This window comes from Pristiophorus japonicus, chromosome 16 (genome assembly GCF_044704955.1).
Source record: "Pristiophorus japonicus isolate sPriJap1 chromosome 16, sPriJap1.hap1, whole genome shotgun sequence".
NCBI lineage: Eukaryota > Metazoa > Chordata > Chondrichthyes > Pristiophoridae > Pristiophorus > Pristiophorus japonicus.
Genome location: NC_091992.1, coordinates 45040015 through 45060447, shown reverse-complemented (window position 1 = coordinate 45060447; position 20433 = coordinate 45040015). Strand labels below are relative to the sequence as shown.

General features: G+C 43.7%; 1 protein-coding gene across 1 annotated transcript in view; it reads right to left on the bottom strand.

Annotated features, from left to right (window-relative positions):
- Positions 1-232: 232 nt before the first annotated feature.
- Positions 233-20433, bottom strand: part of vps37d (VPS37D subunit of ESCRT-I) — a 39128-nt gene continuing 18927 nt past the window's right edge. The window contains exons 3-4 of the mRNA XM_070857275.1: positions 19302-19384; positions 233-1077 (exon numbers count right to left, since the gene is read on the bottom strand). Coding sequence (XP_070713376.1) covers positions 577-1077; positions 19302-19384 — 584 coding nt within the window. The 3' untranslated portion in view covers positions 233-576. The remainder of the gene's footprint in view (positions 1078-19301; positions 19385-20433) is intronic.

Below are 20433 nucleotides of genomic sequence, written 5' to 3'. Positions count from 1 at the left end.
CTCCAGTTCATTGACTACATCAGAAAGCAGATCAATAACAAATGTAAAAAAATCACCAAGTCTCTCAGATACCCATTCAATCTCTTTCATGGTTATAATCAAGGCCAGTAGCTATGGTCTTCATGGAATATGACAGATTTGTAGAATAACATCCCCCCCCTCCCAAAAAAACCCAGCTAAAATAGTGGAAAATCCCATGTAGTAAAAAGGGAATTTGACTTATTCAGCCGTGGCAAATCTTGCTTATATTCAATAATGTTAACCAGATAGTGAGAGGTGTTGATCCTACAGCCAGTCGTTTGCATTCATGTTGCTAAACCAGGCATGAGATCTCCATCTTCTGTTTCGATAACTATACTGGTTGGCTACTGAGCAACTTGGGGAGCCCAGCTTGAAAATCTGTTTTGTCCCCAAACCAATATTTCCCATCTAATCGCTCATTTCGTTTTTTCTTTCCGTTCCTGATGAGTTGTTATGACATGGTTCTGCCCGACGATGCGTCATTCCGTCCTCCCCCACGAGCAGCTCTGTGTTTGATTTGCACGGAGCAACTTTCTGGAAGGGCCGTGCATATTCCTATCGGTAGGGCGGCTGCTTCTGCACCGGGTAGGCCCGCTGAAGCTTAAATGGCCGCGGAGTCCATATCGGGAGCTGTCCCAGCATGCGCAGGCCTGAGCGCAGGCCCTGGGGCGCGAATGGAGTGTTGGGCCGCGAGACCGCGGGCTGGCACTCGCGCGAGCTGAGGGGGGGCAGGTTCTTGCTCTGAGGAAGAGGTGAAGGCACAGAGAAGGGATTCGCGGCCTCGGAGGTCACGACGATGGTGGGTGTGAAGCCGTAGCGCAGGTGCAGTACGTGGCCCGCGGGTCCATTTTGGTGCCTGGGAGGGACGTTGTGCGAAGCCACTCGCTGTTCCAGCCGCTGTTGCACCAGCTGCTGCTTCTTTTTGTCCTTTTTAATCAGGTCCTGCAGTTTCTCCACTTGCGTTTTTCTCATGTGGCAAAGTTTCCTTGTCCTGTGGAACCTCTCCAGGAAGCCCTCCAGTGACACCTTACCAGCCAGGAATGTGTCAGTGATTTCCTGTGAAGAAAAACAGTCTCATTATATAATGTCATCCTGTTGCAGAGACTCTGGTAAGGCAGGGCCCGAAGATATGTAGACCTGGTCTGCTGGAGGAAGTGAGGCAGAGCAGGTGTTGGTGACCCCTGCTCCTGAGCCTGTCAAAGTATCTAGGGAGCAGGAAGAGGTCAACTCATTATAATATTGTACCTTCATTCTACAGTAGAACTGGGGTGTAACTGGACTTAACTGCAACACGACAGGTATCTCAGCAAATCTAGCCTGAAGACATGGAAATAAAAGCCCAGGATTGGCACTGCAATGCCAGTAAATCCAGTGCATGCACCAACTCCAGGTCACAATGTGGCAGCTGAGTTGAGTTGCAGTGGAAGTGCTCAGTCTGCTGTTGCTATGGTTTCTAGCAGTGAAGTTGCCTCCTACTTATTGTCACTGGGGTGCAGCCAGGATGTGACTTTTGTGCACATGTAAATACAACTGCAGATAATTAAAAGAAACAAACAGGGAGCCACAGGTTGTCTCTGCCTGCGGTTTTGAACTATACTCCCTGTACCATGGCAATAAACCACCTGAAAGTTTTTCAGAGCTACAGATACATTGATGGGTGAAATAACACAGATTTGTTTTAAAAGGCCCAGAAACTACTGATGAACAAACTCAGACTCATTGATGAATTGCTTTGAGCCGATTCCCAGATTTTATTCCCCCACCATGTTTTCTCTTCCTATCCTGACTCATGTTGTGGTATCAATCCCTGAGTGCAGGTTTCCTTCTGGTATGTGTGAGTGGACAGTAAATGTTCAAAGATGATCAAATAGAGGAACACTACAGCAATGGGATGACATCAGCCCTTTTCAATCAAGCCCTCACTTGATGCCCATAAATAAGTACTTTCCAACCTGGGTCACTGGACAGTAATATGGGAGCGGGAACCTAGGTTGCTCATTGCTCCTCCCCAACTTAAAGAAATTATAGAACCCTTACATTGCCATCCTAACTGAGACTAGCTAAATTAGCACAGACCAAAGGCTGACCCATAACCAGACACCCAATCATATAGTGAGCAGAAACCAAAACCTGTGGCAAATGGGACACCAAACCCTCCCACAATCAGTCACCAAATCCTACAGCAACCGGACACCCAACCCCACAGCAACCAGACATCCAACCTAGGGCACCTAGTAGACAGAGATGGTTTACATCCAACCAAGGGAAAGCTGAATGCAATCAGAAATGCATCCACTCCTAAGAATGTCTCTGAACTTTGATCATTTGTGCATCTTTTGAATGAGCTGTTGAGAAAACAGGTCCCTTGGAAGTGGTGAAAAGAATGCAACACAGCATTCAAAGAGTGTGAAAGCCAGTTAGTAGAGAGTACCATGTTAGTTCATGATGTATATAAGGAGGTCAAGCTAGCATGTGACACCTCACCTCAGTGTTGGGGCAGTGATCTCTCATGTATTACTTAGTGGGGAGGATTGCTTTTGCTTCACGCACACTCAGTGCCAGTGAGCGGAATTCTGCACAGATCGAAAGGGAAGCTTTATCATTGATTTCTGGGGCCAAGAAGTTTCACAAATACTTGTCTGGTCATAAGTTTACCATAGTTACTGACCATAAGCATCTGACAGGAATCCTCCATCCAAAGTCCCCAGTTCCAACCTTAGCTGCAGCTCGAATGCAGAGATGGGCTTTGATTTTGTCAGTATATACATATGACATTGAGTACAGATGATCAGCTGATCACAGTAATGCTGATGCTATGTCCAGATTGCAATCCCCATCACAAGTTACACCCAATAGGGAAGAAGTGTTCTATTTCTCATACATTGATGAACTGCCAGTTACAGCTGAAGAGATTGGTAGGGCAACCAAACGTGACCCAGTTATGTCAAAGGTGTATGATTGCATAGCAAATGGATGACCAAACCAGGTATCAGATATTCATCCATACTTTGTTCATAGAAATGAATTGTCAGTGGATAACGACTGTATCATGTGGGTGGCAAGAGTGTTTATCCCAAATAGGTTCAGGTCCAAATTGTTAGGAGATCTTCATGACCAGCATCTGGGAATGTGCTTGATCAAGAGTTTTGCATGCAGTTACTTATGGTGGCCTGGTTTAGATAAAGATATAGAGTACATCGTGAGTCAGTGTATGGCATGTCAATCAGTAAGCAAGAAACCACCATCAGTACCATTCCAGCCATGGAAATGACCTCCCAGGGTGCGGCAAGGGTTACATGTAGATTTTGCTGAGCTAGAAGGACAACAATTGTTCATAGTGATAGATAATCATGCGAAGTGGGTAGAGGTGTTTCCAATGCAGATAATAACAAGCAAAACACTAGACAATTTGCAAAGATTGTTTTCTTCATCCTAGAAGAAATTGTGCCTGATAATGGGTCGTAATTTTGTTCAGAAGAGTTCACACAGTTCATGAGCAGAAACGGTATGAAACATACCAAAGTTCTACCATACCACCCTGCTTCAAATGGTGCAGCAAAGCACACAGTACAAATTGTCAAACTTGCTCTCATCAAGCAAATGTTGGATCTAAATCCAAAGAAATGTCAGTTGTCATTGAACCACAAACTGGCAATTTTTTTGATTACCTATCGGAATACTCCTCATACCACTAATGGTAGAAATCACAGCAGAGTTGTTTCTCAAACGACAGCCATGAACCATGTTTTCGTTGTTAATGCTAAACTTGGCATAGTCAGTAGAAGAGAAGGCAGAAAGATAGTCATGATAAAGATAGAGTAAGGGAGAGAAGTGTGAAGTTGAACTAGAAAGTTAGAGGAAGAACGATCACCATAAATGGTTAAAGTGGTTACCAGGAAGAGTAGTGAAGATATGTGGCCCCCATATATTTGGTCAAGATGTTTGATCATGGAAAGGTTAGGTTTGTGGAAGATGTTAAAAGTTGGGATGATTCAATTTATTCTGATGAGTCACATAGTCTAGTTACAAGTAGAGTACCAATAGCAAATCCTTGATCAGATGTACCAGAAACAAATCCAAGAGAAAGTCAGAATTTAAGTCAGAGTCTGAGTCAGGCAGACAAACAGTCTGAAAGTTCTGTTTAAGAAACAGAAAACATAAGAACATAAGAAATAGGAGCAGGAGTAGGCCATTTGGCCCCTCGAGCCTGCTCCATAATTCAATAAGATCATGGCTGATCTGATTCTGGCCTCAACTCCACTTCCCTGCCCATTCCCCATAATCCTTGACTCCCTTATCATTCAAAAATGTGTCTATCTCCACCTTCAATATGTTCAAAGACCCAGCCTCCACAGCTCTCTGGGATAGAGAATCCCAAAGCTTCACATCCCCCTGAAAGAAGAAATTCCTCCTAATTTCTGTTTTATATGGGCGACCCCTTATTCTGAAACTCTACCCCCTTGTTCTAGATTCCCCCATGAGGGAACATCCTCTCTGCATCAACCCTGTCAAGCGCCCTCAGAATCTTATATGTTTCAATAAGAACACCTCTCATTCTTCTAAACTCCAAGGAGTATAGGTCCAACCTGCTCAACCTTTCTTCATGTGACAACCCTTTCATCTCAGGAATCAACCGCGTGAACCTTCTCTGAACTGCCTTCAATGCAAGTATATCCCTCCTTAAATATGGAGACCAAAACTGCATGCAGTACTCTAGATGTCGTCTTACTAACGCCCTGTACAATTATAGCAGGATTTCCCTACGTTTATACCCCATCCCCTTTGCAATAAAGACCAGCATTCCATTTGCCTACCTGATTATTTGCTGTACCTGCATGCTAACGTTTTGTGTTTCATGCACAAGAAACCCCAAACCCCTCTGTACTGCAGCATTTTGTAATCGCTCCCCATTTAAATAATAATTTGCTTTTTTATTTTTCCTACCAAAGTGGATAACCTCACATCATTATACTCCATCTGCCACATTTTTGCCCACCCACTGAGCCTATCTATATCCCTTTGTAGATTCGTTGCATCATCCTCACAACTTGCTTTCTCACCTATCTTTGTATTATCAGCAAATTTGGCTATGTTACACTCGGTCCCTTCATCCAAGTCATTAATATAAATTGTAAATAGTTGAGGTCCCAGTATTGATCCCTGTTGCACCCCACTAGTTATAGTTTGCCAACCTGAAAATTACCCATTTATCCCGACTCTCTGTTTTCTGTTGGTTAGCCAATCCTCTATCCATGCTAATATATTACCCCCAACCCCTTGAGCACTTATCTTGTGCAGTAACTTTTTGTGTGGCACCTTATCGAATGCTTTCTGGAAATCCAAATATACAACATCAACTGGTTCTCCTTTATCCACTCTGCTCGTTACATCCTCAAAGAACTCCAGCACATTTGTCAAACATGACTTCCCTTTCATAAAACCATGCTGACTCTGTTTGACTACATTATGATTTTCTAAATGTCCTGCTACTACTTCTTTAATGATGGGCTCCAGCATTTTCTCAATGGCAGATGTTAGGCTAACTGGTCTATAGTTTCCTGCTTTTTGTTTCCCTCCTTTCTTAAATAGAATGGTTAAGTTTAATCTGTAAGTATGGAAAATAAGTTCATATTTTTTGTTTGTTATAAAATTCTATAATTGAATTTGGAAACATAAAATAGGTTCCATTTGAGATATGTATATCAAGATTTGTGTATACCATGCAAGTCATGTACAATGATTATTTGCTGTGATTAACTTCTTCAATAAGGAGGGAGAAGTGTTGTAGAGCCAACTAGTGGACTACTGATGTAATAATAAAGCCATGTGCTCTGCAGTTCTAGTTGTGAGTTGTATGTATTTACTGTGTCTCAAGATATCACACAGCCCTCCAGCAATCCGACGCACAACCCCCACAGCAATCAGACGCACAACCCCTTCAGCAATCAGACGCACAACCCTGCAGCAATCAGACACCAAACCCTGCAGCAATCAGACACCAAACCCTGCAGCAATCAGACACCCAACCCTGCAGCAATCAGACACCCAACCCTGCAGCAATCAGACACCCAACCCTGCAGCAATCAGACACCCAACCCTGCAGCAATCAGACACCCAACCCTGCAGCAATCAGACACCCAACCCTGCAGCAATCAGACACCCAACCCTGCAGCAATCAGACACCCAACCCTGCAGCAATCAGACACCCAACCCTGCAGCAATCAGACACCCAACCCTGCAGCAATCAGACACCCAACCCTGCAGCAATCAGACACCCAACCCTGCAGCAATCAGACACCCAACCCTGCAGCAATCAGACACCCAACCCTGCAGCAATCAGACACCCAACCCTGCAGCAATCAGACACCCAACCCTGCAGCAATCAGACACCCAACCCTGCAGCAATCAGACACCCAACCCTGCAGCAATCAGACACCCAACCCTGCAGCAATCAGACACCCAACCCTGCAGCAATCAGACACCCAACCCTGCAGCAATCAGACACCCAACCCCGCAGCAATCAGACACCCAACCCCGCAGCAATCAGACACCCAACTCCGCAGCAATCAGACACCAAACCCTACCGCAATCAGACACCAAACCCTACCGCAATCAGACACCAAACCCTACAGCAATCAGACACCCAACTCTACAGCAATCAGACACCCAACTCTACAGCAATCAGACACCCAACTCTACAGCAATCAGACACCAAACCCTACAGCAATCAGACACCAAACCCTACAGCAATCAGACACCAAACCCTACAGCAATCAGACACCCAACTCTACAGCAATCAGACACCCAACTCTACAGCAATCCGACACCAAACCCTACAGCAATCAGACACCAAACCCTACAGCAATCAGACACCAAACCCTACAGCAATCAGACACCAAACCCTACAGCAATCAGACACCAAACCCTACAGCAATCAGACACCCAACTCTACAGCAATCCGACACCAAACTCTACAGCAATCCGACACCAAACCCTACAGCAATCAGACACCAAACCCTACAGCAATCAGACACCAAACCCTACAGCAATCAGACACCAAACCCTACAGCAATCAGACACCCAACTCTACAGCAATCCGACACCAAACTCTACAGCAATCCGACACCAAACCCTACAGCAATCCGACACCAAACCCTACAGCAATCCGACACCAAACCCTACAGCAATCAGACACCCAACTCTACAGCAATCAGACACCCAACTCTACAGCAATCAGACACCCAACTCTACAGCAATCAGACACCCAACTCTACAGCAATCAGACACCAAACCCTACAGCAATCAGACACCAAACCCTACAGCAATCAGACACCAAACCCGACAGCAATCAGACACCAAACCCGACAGCAATCCGACACACAACCCGACAGCAATCCGACACACAACCCCACACCAATCAGACACACAACCCCACACCAATCCGACACACAACCCCACACCAATCAGACACACAACCCCACACCAATCAGACACACAACCCCACACCAATCAGACACACAACCCCACACCAATCAGACACACAACCCCGCACCAATCAGACACACAACCCCGCACCAATCAGACACACAACCCCGCACCAATCAGACACACAACCCCGCACCAATCAGACACACAACCCTGCAGCAATCAAACACCAACCTTACAACGCTCAGAAGCCAACCAAATAGCACTCAGACGCCAAGCCTTCTAAGCCTTATACCTAACCCTATAGCCTTAAGTCACCAAGCCCTACAACAACTGGGCATCAAACCAGACAGCAATCAGATACCCCATCCTACAATGGAAGTGTGCCAATTAAGGGGAGGGCAGGAATGAGTATCAACACATAAACATAATAGCTTACAAATCTCTGTAATAAATGAAGGAAAATCTTCCAAATCTTTGCCACAATCCGTGTACACATGTGATATCATGTTGGGTATACCTGCACCCTAGATTTTGACAAGGCTGTGTCCCACTGCACTCTCAGTTTAACTACGTATCATAGAATTATACTCAGGGCTACCTGTGAGGTTACAGGTTTATTTGGACAGTGTCAGTATTTTGAAGCTGGTTTTCCTGTTCGGCCTATATGGTAGATTTCCTGCTCACCCATTTACACAATGAAAGGCGGAGACAAAAATAATTTTCTTTACTAGTAAAGAAAATATAATCAAACAGAGGTGTAACTCAGACCAGAAACATTGTTTTAAACAGCAGCAGAAACAGCCAACTCATGATTCGGAGTAGCGAGCAGGGGGAGGGGAATCACTTCCTGTATGAAATATGGTGCAAGTAACAAACTGAAATAACTGTCCTTCCTGTACATGAATGCTCTGCAGCCGGGAAATGTGTGTGATATCTGGTGCAAAGCAGCACTCAGATAAAGGGTGGGGACTAGGTGGACCACAGCTTCCTGAGATAACAAAGCACAGTCTGTGTCTTGCCCAACTCTGTTCTCTTCAAGGTATTAGCTTTAGTTTGTATAATGAGATTGAAATATTGCTGTTTTTTGTAAACATTTATTTTAGAAAACAGTCTCCAAGTCATTGCAGATTGTAGCTGGTCTGTTGAAAAGTGCATATGATAAGCAGTTACTTATTCCGTTTTTCTAGTCATCAGTGCCTCACTTTTCGTCTTCAGTGTGGGGTTTCATCGACCTCAAGATGCTCCCAGCAGGTGCTGAAGATGAATATCTAGGGCTAGGTTTCCTCATGTGTCTGGGATTACTATTCTGCACCAGAGTTTCGTATAAAAGATAACTGCCATTTGCAGTGGACTGGGCTTTCGCTGCTAGTTAGGCCTGTCAGAGGGAGGTACTGAGCACATGTCAATCAGGAGGGAGCAGTAATCAACACACAAGCTAACTTGGGCTGATCTTGTGGAGTTCTAACATTGGGCTGCACGGAATTGATAAGAACAAATAATAAGGATTGTCATCACTGCATATCACAGCTATAGACTTTAACTGTTGGAAGGAAATGTTGGAAAACTCCTTTTGGTACACGTTAAATTTTAGGCATTTGATATGAATCTCATGAATTTCAACCAAGCCTCACTTTTGCTTACTGAACTTTCACAATATATGAATAATTAGACAGCATGTCGGACTATTAATGAGCCTTCTGTTTGTCCAGGGTGGAAAGGCTGAGGCAACTAGAAGAACACGGCAGTGGCGAAGGCCTAGGACAGAGTGGGAGCAAGTGCAACTCTCGACGCAGCGCTGATAGAAACATAGAAATTGGTGCAGGAGTAGGCTATTCGGCCCTTCAAGCCTGCACCACCATTCAATATGATCATGGCTGATCATGCACTTCAGTACCCCATTCCTGCTTTCTCTCCAGACCCCGTGATCCCTTTAGCCATAAGGGGCACATCTAACTCCCTTTTGAATATATCTAACAAACTGGCCTCAACAACTTTCTGTGGTAGAGAATTCCACATGCTCACAACTCTCTGAGTGAAGAAATTTCTCCTCATCTTGGTCCTAAATGGCTTACCCCTTATCCTTGGACCCTGGTTCTGGACTTCCCCAACATCGGGAACATTCTTCCTGCATCTAACCTGTCCAATCCCGTCAGAATTTTATATGTTCCTATGAGTTATATGAAATACTGACAAAGCATGCAGATGCTTGTTTATTATAATTTGTGGAAATACTTTAATTCTGAAAAGGTATAAATGATCCACCCTTCATTCTACACCTCTTGATTGAACATAATCATCTTGTATAGTGTTTAAGAAATAGACTTGTATTACACTTCAGATGATGTATGTCACACCTACATTTCAAACATATCAATGTAACGTGGGAGGATAATAAACAACTACAATTATAGTTGGAGATAAAGTTGAAATAATTGCTAATATTTATGGTCTGCACCAGTTTTCCCATTTTCAAAACCAGTAAATGATAAAGATTTGTTGTTTAAAGTAATATTTAAATTGCTTTTATGTTTGAAAAAATGAATACCCTCTGTAAAACTTGGAGGTGGATAAGGAATTGTCTTAAAGAGATAAAACAACTGCTGACTGCTTCCTTTAGTTACAACTAGTAACAGGAGTGATACCAGGCTGGGGTGTTACACTGAGTGGCATACCTCTGGGATCGCTAACGGGACCTTACTGTTTTGGACCTACGTAAATAATCTGGATTCAAAAACATATGCAAGTTAGTCAAACTTGTTGATACAACTAAAAGTGGGGCGGTGGGGGTGGGGGAGGTAATCTGTCTAATCTGATGATATAGCCAAGTAACTATGGAAGAACTTGGACAAATTTTGGAAGTGGGCAAAACTATGGCAAGTGAAATTCAATACAGATGAGTGCAAGGTATTATACATTGGAAGAAATGGACCTTACAATAGTGCAGCCCTGTCACTGTGTGACTGACTGCCGCCAAGAATAATAAATTACATTTACATAGTGTCTTTAATATAGAAAATACCCCAGGGTGCTTTCCTGATTGGGTAAGGGAGAAATGAACATCAAGCCAAAGAAAGAGATATTGGTCAAAAGGGTGAACTGGAACGAGAGTCTTAAAGGAGAAAAGAGTGGTAGAGAAGTAGATGGGTTCAGGGAAAGAATTGTGAACTGCAAGGCATGAGGCCTAAAGTCATGGTCGCTAATGGTGGGATGAAGAGAGGGAGTTGCACAGGAAACCGAAGCCAGAGGACTGGAGAGTTGGGGGGAGGGGAGGGGGGGGGCTGGATTGTAGGGTTGGAGGCGGCTGCAGAGATAGGGAGGGTGAGGCCATGCAGGCACTTGAAAAAAAAGACATTTACATTGAAGGTGTTGGGGGACTGGGAGTCAATGTAGGCCTGCAAGGACAGGGGTGATGGGCTAGAGGAATTTGTGGCTCATCCAAGATTGGATGTAGGACATGCAGTCTGACAACACAGATGCAGTGGAGGGGTTGTAGTGGTAGAGCTGGGTATCAGCGATGTACATGTTCAAGCTGACCATATACCTGTGGATGATGTCGCCAAGGATCAGCATGTAGAAGAAGAGGAAGGTGCCAATAATGGATCCTTGCAGCTTTCCCAAGGTACTGTTTGTAGGAGTGTGAAGAGAAGCCATTGCTAGAGATGATCTGGCCAGATTGGATAGCTAAGAGTGAATCTAAGTGAGACCAAATTGGACAATGGAAGAGAGGCATTGGAGGAGATTGGTGTGGTCAACGTTGTCAAAGGCTGCAGAGAGCTCCAGTAAGATGAGGAAGGATAATGCACCATGGTCAGTCACAAAGAATATCCCTTGTGACTTTGTTTAAGGCAATTTTAGAGCTGTAGGAGAGATTCACACATGGAGTGGCAGGAAAGATGTTACAAATCTGGGTGGTGACAACACGTTCAAGGACAGTAGGAAAGGGAGGTTAGAGATGGAACAGTAGTTTGCAAAGACAAGGGTTGAGGCAGAGTCTGTTTTTTTGAGAGGGGTAATGACAGTGATTTTGAAAGGAAGGGGTGACAGTGCCAGAGGAGACAGAACCATTTACAACATCAGCATTGGGGACAAGGAGAGATGGGTGGTCCTTCGTTCAGCAAGAAGGCAGTCGAGGGAGCAGGAGGTGGATCTCCGGGATGAGTTGAACTTGGAGAGAGAATGGGGATAGATGGGAGAGAAACTACAGGGCAAGAGAAGAGAGAGATGGGCTAGGGTAGGGGTGTCCTGGTTGGGTGGTGGGAGGCGAGGTGTGGTGGATCTTGCTGACAAAGAAATCCATGAAATCCTTGCACGTGTTATTTGACATGAGGATGGAGGGGCAGAGATTTAAGGAGACAACTGGTCATGCAGAAAATAAGCCAGGGCTTTGCTTCGCAGAAGTCTTGTCACTGTACAACTGACCTCACAAAAATACACCCCTGCCACAGTGTGATCCTAGAATAGTGAAACTGTGAACCTGCCAGCGTTGTATTCTGTTTCCCCTCTCAAACACTTGTGGAACCTTTGACTCCTTCAAGATGTGGGCATCATGAATACTCCATGGAAAATAAGCATTAACTTGCGTAATCTTTTGCTGGCGGATTTAAACCATCTGAATGTTCAGGGAGCAGAAAGCCATTCCTTTCATAATGAGGAGGGCAATTACGATAGATACACGAGTGGCAGTTAATAGCATTGAGTACTTGCGGGCCACATGATTGGTCTGCCTCTCTGGCTAGGTACCACTATTGTACTTGATATATGCCGGCATTTGGTGGAAGAGGGCATCTCTTACTTCAGGGATACAGCTGTGAACGGCATACTGGCCGATCCAACTGATGTCTCCTGTTGTTGCCTGGTATTTCTCAGTAGTGTAGAAGTTTAGCACAGAGAATGCGGTCCAGATGCAGCTCTTTGATGGCAGGTCTTGTTCACAGGTCTGAGAGTGCATCCCTGCTGAGGTGCAACCCCTTTAACTCTGTCTCTTGCTGACTGTCAGTACTCACGCTGCAGTGGGCAGCAACGAGCCCTGGGGTTCCTACTGTTGCTGCTTCTCCTCCAACGTATCTGGCAGCCTTCCTCCTTTAATCAATCTCTCCTGCTCTGCTCACCATTCAAACGCTTCTGGCTCCCTCCAGGGCTTTCGCCCCAGTTTTAAATGGGAGACGTTAATGTGATGTGAAATTGAAGTAAGTCCGGAGTTAAACTGCCTGTTCCATTTAATTTCTGCTTATCAAGCAAAAGAAAAAGCACCAACGTTGGGTCTTGAGTTAATGTAAAGTGGAAATCTTCACTCAGAGACTGATGGGAATGTGGAACCAGCTACCGCAGTGAGTGGTTGAAGCCACTAGCAAAGAAGCATTTCAGGGTCAGCTAGATAAGCATATGAGGGAGAAAGGGATAGAAGGTTATATTGATAAGATGAGATGAAGTAAGGTGGGAGGAGGCTCATGTGGAGCATACACACCGCCATAGACCGAATGGCCTATTTTTGTGCTGTAAATTCTATGTCAAATATTTAACATTTAATCCCAAGACTAAATTTAGGAGTGTCGGCAGAAGTAAACACCCACTAAATTAAGGAAACTCACAAAATTACTTTCCTTAACATACAATTTGTTCACACATCAGCTCTAAAGCCAATTAATTTTATTGGCATTGAATTAGTAGGTTCACAATCAGTTCCTTATTATATGCTCTTTAATCTTCCACTTCAGAAACAAAGTAAAATAGCCACCAGGAAAGGATGACGGATTGGAAAACGTCTAATGATAATGTAATCAGGTGACGAGCGGGACATCTGTCAATGTGACTACATAAGTTCATTATTTACATTTTTATTGCCCAGAATTAATCCGTAGATTATTGGAGACCACAAAATCCCAAACATTTACAGCACAGAAAGAGGCCATTCCATTTACTGCATCTGTGCCATCTATCCGAAAGACCTGTCTAACAAATCCCATTCCCCCTCCCTATACCTTTTAAAGATGTTCTTATTTAAAAATGTAACCACTTCCCTTTGAAAAACCACTATGAATTCTGCTTCCATCATTGTTTATGTTGGAGCATTCCACATCCAAAGAAAATGCTGCATAAAAATATTGATCCCAACCTTTCTCAGATTCTTTTGGTGATTTGTGCCCTTTAGTTACTGACTCACCAACCAGTGGAAATAGCTTACCCTATTTATCTGATTGAAATCCCTCACAATTTTGAACATCTCCAGCAGGTCTCTTAACTTTCTCTGTTCTAATGGAGAGGCCTGGTTAATGTTTGGTCATTACTAAAGCTGATCATCGCTGGGATCATCTTAGTGAATCTTTTCTTCATCATCTTCATGGCCTTGAAATCCTTCCTAAAGTATTGTGGTCAAAACTAGACACAACGTCCTAACTGCAGCCTGACTAGTGGGATTTCAGACCGCCTTGGCGGACTTTTCAATACAAATTTCAGTTGAGACCACGAGCCTGAAGTAAATACTAACATTATAATAATAAAAATATTGAAATGTCTGGAATAGCTACATTAACATAATACTAATCTAAACTAAACTAATCTAAACTACAAAAACAGACACTTGAACTCAATTTTACATAAATATAAAAACCGGTTATGAAAAATTGTGGTCATTTTCTCTCTCTCTTCTGTTCAGAATATTTAGCTTTATGTTCATTGGACTTCATTTCTTTTTATCTTTCTTGTTTTATTCTAATCTTTTTTCTTTAAAAGAATAAGTTTAAAGTTCTTTCACTTCCTGTGCTTTCCTCTAATTCCTGATTCTCTCTCTACCCATGTAGGAGGTGGGATATAACATTTAAGAAATTCGCCTCTGATTGGTGGAAAACCAACAGCCAAGGAAGGTTTCTCAGCCAATCAATGTTACAAAATCTGGTTGACATTTTGCGAGGCCAATCCCTGCTGGACTTTCTTCAACAGAGACCTGCTCCCATTGGGCAGGTTCGCCAACAACAGCAGCCCAGTTGTGCCCAAGCAAGAAAATAGCTTGGGGGGCTCCAACGATGAAACTTTTAATTAGGTTCATGAGATGAATAACTATGGATGTGGAGAAATAAAAAAGCAAATGTATACAAGTGTCAGTTTGGCAGCCTTTGAGTCAGAAGTTTGTACACAAGGCCCCAATCGACGATTTGAGCATATCATCTCGGCCGGTACTGATGGAGTGCTGTGGTGTCAGAGAAAGAATTAACTTGCATTTATATAGTGTCTTTCCCATCCTCACAACATCCCAATATGCTTTACAGCCAATATGTTGTAGGCAAAAATAGCAGCCAGTTTTCACACACCAACATCCCTCAAACAACAACAAGAGGAATGAACAGTTAATCAGCTTTTAGTGGTTTTAATTGGGAGATAAATATTGGCTGGACTGTTCTTCAAATAGCACCATGGAATCTTTTCCATCCACCTGAATAGCAAATGGGAGCCTCAGTTATCATCTCATCCAAAAGACAGCCCCTCCAACAGGTACTGAAGTATATTTTACATTCACCTTCGGGACCATGTAGAGCCTTGGTTTAATATGTCATACAAAAGACAGTGCAGAACTCCCATGACATCAGACTGAAGTGTCAACCTACCTTATGTGATTATGTCCTGCAGTGAACCCACAACCTTCTGACTTAGAGGCAATAGTGCTGGGACTGAGTCGAGTATTATTTGGATGATTGTTAAACTAAGGCCCTGTTCAGTGTTAAACTAATGCCCCGTTCAGTATTAAACCAAGGCCCCATTCAGTGTTAAACTAAGGCCCCGTTCAGTGTTAAACTAAGGCCCCGTTCAGCAGCTGTTAAATATTCCAAGGCACTGTTTGAAAGTAGGGAGTTCTGCTGGTGTCCCAACCAACACCAATAAAACACAAATCAACTGGTCATTTGTATGGGTCACTGCTATGTGCCAAATAACTGCCACATTCACTAACAGCATGACTGCATGAGTAGAGCATTGGGAGTTATAGTAAGGCATGGTGCAAATGAGTTATAGTAAGGTATGGTGCAAATTCTTCCATATCATGGTTAACCATACATTGGTATGTGCGGGTTGGGTGAGAGCACGATCAAGAGACAAAACTTCAATACTACCTCCTCAGACTCCAGCTTCATGCTCTCTCATATTCACTCAGCTCATTTAATTATTTTCAAGGGGATTCAGATGTCTTTCCTTTTGTACTGCTTGGTACATAAATATTCAACATGCTCTCTCACCCAGAGCAGGTGAGACTAACCACTCCTCCATGCACCAGCTGTCCTCAATACTCCTGGGATTCCTACATCGCCCCTCATCAAGTCAGCAGAGTCCAGCTTTTATACAGATTAGTCTTTTATTGAGCAGATAGCATGTTTTAAAATTTTTTTTAAAAGCACATGGAGCAACAAAAGTCCAGTTTTCCCGATTTGTAACCTCTTTTTGACGTGATTTTTTTTTTCTCAATCATGTCGCAGCAAAATATTAAAACTGGACCAATGTGAGCTGTCACTGCACCATAACACCACCAGGGCCACCGACTGGTGTGAGCTGTCACCGCGCTGTAACACCACCAACAGTTCAGTGCCACCAGCAGGGAGTGGAGCAGGCTCAGGGAGGAAAATGATGAGTTTGTGAAACTAAAACTGGCTACAGCTATTTACTGACATTGGGAAATCTGAATGATGGATACGACCAAGCTCCCAGTCTCGGGTCGGGGCCTAGTCTCACAGGCACAGAACATTCATGCAGTTCTTTTAGATTCAGAGCTAGGATAAGGTGCGGGTTGAAGAGATAGCAAAAAAAATGTATAAACTATATTATTTCAGATATAGAAAGTAGGGTCAAAACTATTGGGCTTACAATTCCAGCCTCCCCGGGTCTGTACGGCGTTCCCATGTGCTGGAAACCGGCATTTCCGATCTGTCAAGTTTCTGGCTTGACAGACGGCCGCAGATCGGGAACGAGGACACTTGTAAGTGGAAATTTCCGATATTTACGCTTCCAAATGTCCTCAAAAACCTTGCGCCTGAAAAAGCAGGCACATAACCTACTTTTACAAGCGCAAGTGTTTTAAAAAACACAATAATATATAAAAATAGTTATTAAAACATATTTTATCATTAAAAACCCTCCCCACAACGGTAAGTTTATTTTAAAAAACTTTTTTTTTTAAATCGGGAAATTATTATTATTTTTTTTAAAAGACATGAATAACTATAATTTAAATGAATGTAGTGTAATTATTTTCTATTTTTTAATTAGTGTTTTGGGTGTTTGAGGCTGTGTTTTGGGTGTTTCAGGCTCTATCACAATTATAGTAATAGGAGTTTAGGACCCTGCAGAACTCCTATTATTTTGATACTTTACCCGATTGCCTGCCCAGAGCCATGTGACTCCAGCTGTAGGCCTGCGCACATCCTGACGTGCACGCCCTACGACTGGCAGTCAGGAGAGGCCTCAGCATTGGAAAGTCGAACGTGGGCAGCAGCTTAAGGTAGGTGCGTATTTTTTCTCTAAAATGCCCACGGGAAAGCCAAAACGGAATTTCAGGGCCAATAATAAATACAGAGTATAATGCAGTCCGAATGTTGTAAAACCCCCTCCCCCCTGATAATTAATAGTCAGAGGCACTCCAGCAAAATAGAAGCAGAGAAATGATCCATTTAAACCCTGAAATCGCGGCCTCCCCAGGCGATGCGCATGCGCCAAAAAACGGCTTTTCCAATTTGTCAAGTTTTAGCTACTAAGGTAAGTTTATTTTAAACCATAATTAAAAAACTTTTTTTTTTTTTTAATTGGAAAAATATATATTTTTCTAAGACGTTTATTAACTTTAATTTAAATTAATGTTAAATATGTGATTTTTTCTCTCTATTTTTTATTGGTGTTTTGGTGTTGGGGGATGTTTCTCAATCATAATAATGAGAACGCCTACTTACGGAGCTCCCATTATTATGATTGAGAAAATACTTTACCTGGATTGGCTGCCCAGTGCCACATGACTCCAGTCCAGCTCTACGTCCGCCCGACGTGCACGCGCTCCGATGTGCTGGGAGAGGAGTCCTCAGGACCGGGATCTCTGGTGGGAGCAACTTTTCTCCAGAATTGAGTCGAATGCCCGCGGGAAGAAGAAACCGGGATTTCAGGGATATGTTAACTGGGAACTAAGGGATGTAGCAAAATATAAAGAAAACGAAAGGAAAAATGTAAAATTAATTCCAAGTAATAATGAGCCAGAGGCACCGCATCCAAATCTGCAGCAACTTGACAAAGAGTTGGCAAAGAGGCGGGAGCTAGGTGAGCTTGTAATAGAGAGGGAGCAGAGACAGACAGAGAGAGAGTGACTGCATTGTAATAAATGTGCCCCTGATACCAGCTCAATATTGCCGACACATAATTGTTTTTAAAAAGTGATTTTTCCTCTTGATCGGCTGTTTCCTAGCCCTACCCCAGGCTCATCAAGTACTGGTCTGCTTTTGGACTTGGCAAAATACAAGCTTCTCATTAAAAGCCAATTTGCTGCGACCAAATCACTTCACATGAATTACTTTGAAGTGGAGCAAACCTTCAGCTTTGTGATACCATTTCTGCCTGGGAATCAGACAGTATAGGGTTCAAACCTTGCTCCAGACAATCTTGGCGACCAGAACTGTGCTGCTAAATGTTGGGTTAACATCCATAGGAATATGTGTAGGTGCCCTCGGCCTCCCCCCGCCCCCCCCCCCCCACCACCATCAATGCACCAATGTTCCCTTGAATTTTTATTCCCTTTAAATTTGCTGCGCACGCACCATACCTCTTCCAAAGGCAGCAGCTGATGAGTGGCCTGTGCAGGACCTTGTGATCGGTGCACAGCTGCGCACCTTAGGGGGAACATGGCCCACCTTTCCCCCCCACCCCCTCTATCCCATGGATATGGTTAAGACCATGAAAGGAGTGTGTTTATGTTGCGGCCTGTCAGACTGTTAGTCACCTGCAAATCCAGCCACTATGTCACACTATTCTTCAAACGGAAACAATAACTTTGAAGTGCAGTGCCTTATATAATGTACGTAAAGGCAACTGCCATTTTTCAAACAGGAATTAGATAAATGACCAGTTATTGGTTTGATGTGAAAATATCCTTCTCCTCTGTGAATGGTATCAGAAACAGTTAACATATAACTGATAAGGCAGTCAGGGACTCAGTTTAATATCTCATCCAGCACTGCTGAAGTAACAGCCTAGATTATGTGCTCAGATCCAAGACTGGGGTTTGAACCCGCAAAGTCTTCCCACAGATGTAGGAGTGCATCTAATGGATCCGCAGAAATATCAAAATAGCATAAAGGTGTTAACCCGTTTGATTCAGAGGTGTGAAAAACAAATGAAGCACATTCCCGGCCAAAACTCTTAACCCAAGGTCCCAAGTGTGCTTAATTTGTTTTCTTCATAACTCCCAATCAGATGGGCTAATAAAAAAGGAATGCAACCCAATTTGGACATTATTGCAGGGGGTCTGTATACTGACAGATAAATCTGTGCTCCTCTCCTCCAGTAATAACCTGGGTTCAGTATCTTTTAATGCCTTTTTAATATTCTGTTTACGAGCCAAAGTTGGCTCTTTTTTCTTATATATTAGGGGCTTTTAGCATTTGGACTTGTGAAAACCATAACAATGCATTAAACTCAATAGATGTGCATAAATAAAAGTACAAAATATGCAAATGGAGGGTTATTTGACTATTCATGTAAATGCACATCATAAAATAAATACATTATCTATAAAATAAAGTGTCCCTGATTTTGAAGCTTGCAGATTGTGAGGTAGGGTTACGATTTATCAGAAAGGGACCTACAGGAGGGGTTTATTTTTGCCGAGGACTCACCTCAGATTCCTCTTCGGTTTTAACCGTCTCTCTCTGCAGGAGCTCCAACGCAGACTTGGGGCTGTGCCGTTCCAGGTAGGCGGCTGTGGAGACAGAAACCAGACCCAGTCACATCAGTAGATCGCAGTGCAATGCAGGACAGTTGCAGATGCTGCATCTCCTGACATTACCCAAAGGAAGATCGCCTATTGTTCCCGTGACACATTCCACCAGCTCCTTGCTGGTTTGTGAGCAAATTTACAATTTCACACTCTGGCACTTTCCCCTCTTACAGTCAACATTGGAAAAGTAGGGAATCAGCACACTGTGCTACAGCAGGAAAAGGCACAGATGACCTACCCCATCCCCACACAATCCTCCACTCAGTGAATTCTCAATCTTAGTCACGTGAGGTCATTTAACAGTCATCAGTAAGAGTGGGGGTGGGGGCAGATGTGCTGAGTGGAGACAGGCAACTATCCAAAGGGAGCTGGGAGATAATCTGTCGGGAAGATCATTTCAGTTTATGATGCACGGGACACTTAAAGACCCAGCTAAGAGAGCCCTATACAGCCAACGCCTCACAGCCAACCTGGTGTGCCTTGATGACCTTGAGATGCTCAATGCCCACAGCGCATGGTCTGCCCTCCAGGCCTCCATAACCAGTGCCTGTGAAAAAGACACTTGGTTACTCAACCAGAAAACACTAGGACTGGTTTGATGAAAATGATCAGGAGATCCAAGAACTAATAGATCGTAAGCGCAGAACATTTTTGAGCCTCAAGCAACAACCAAACTCGGGAGCTACAAAGCAACGTTACAGACGTCTCAAGGTTGAGTTCCAACAAAAAAACCGGGACGCAAAGAACAGATGGTGGATGGAGAAAGCGCAGATGATACAATAACTAGCCGACAGCCATGACATACGAGGATTCTTCACCGAAGTCAAGGCCACCTACAGTCCAAACTCCCAAGGCCCCACCCCACTCCTGGCAAAGAACCGGGAAACACTCATCAAGGACACTGAGGCTGTCAGGGCCCGCTGGAAGGAGCACTTTGAAGATCTCCTCAATCGAGACTCTGCCTTTGACTCGAGTGTTCTCAACTCCATCCCGCAGCATGCAACCCACCACCACCTCAGTGAAACTCCAAC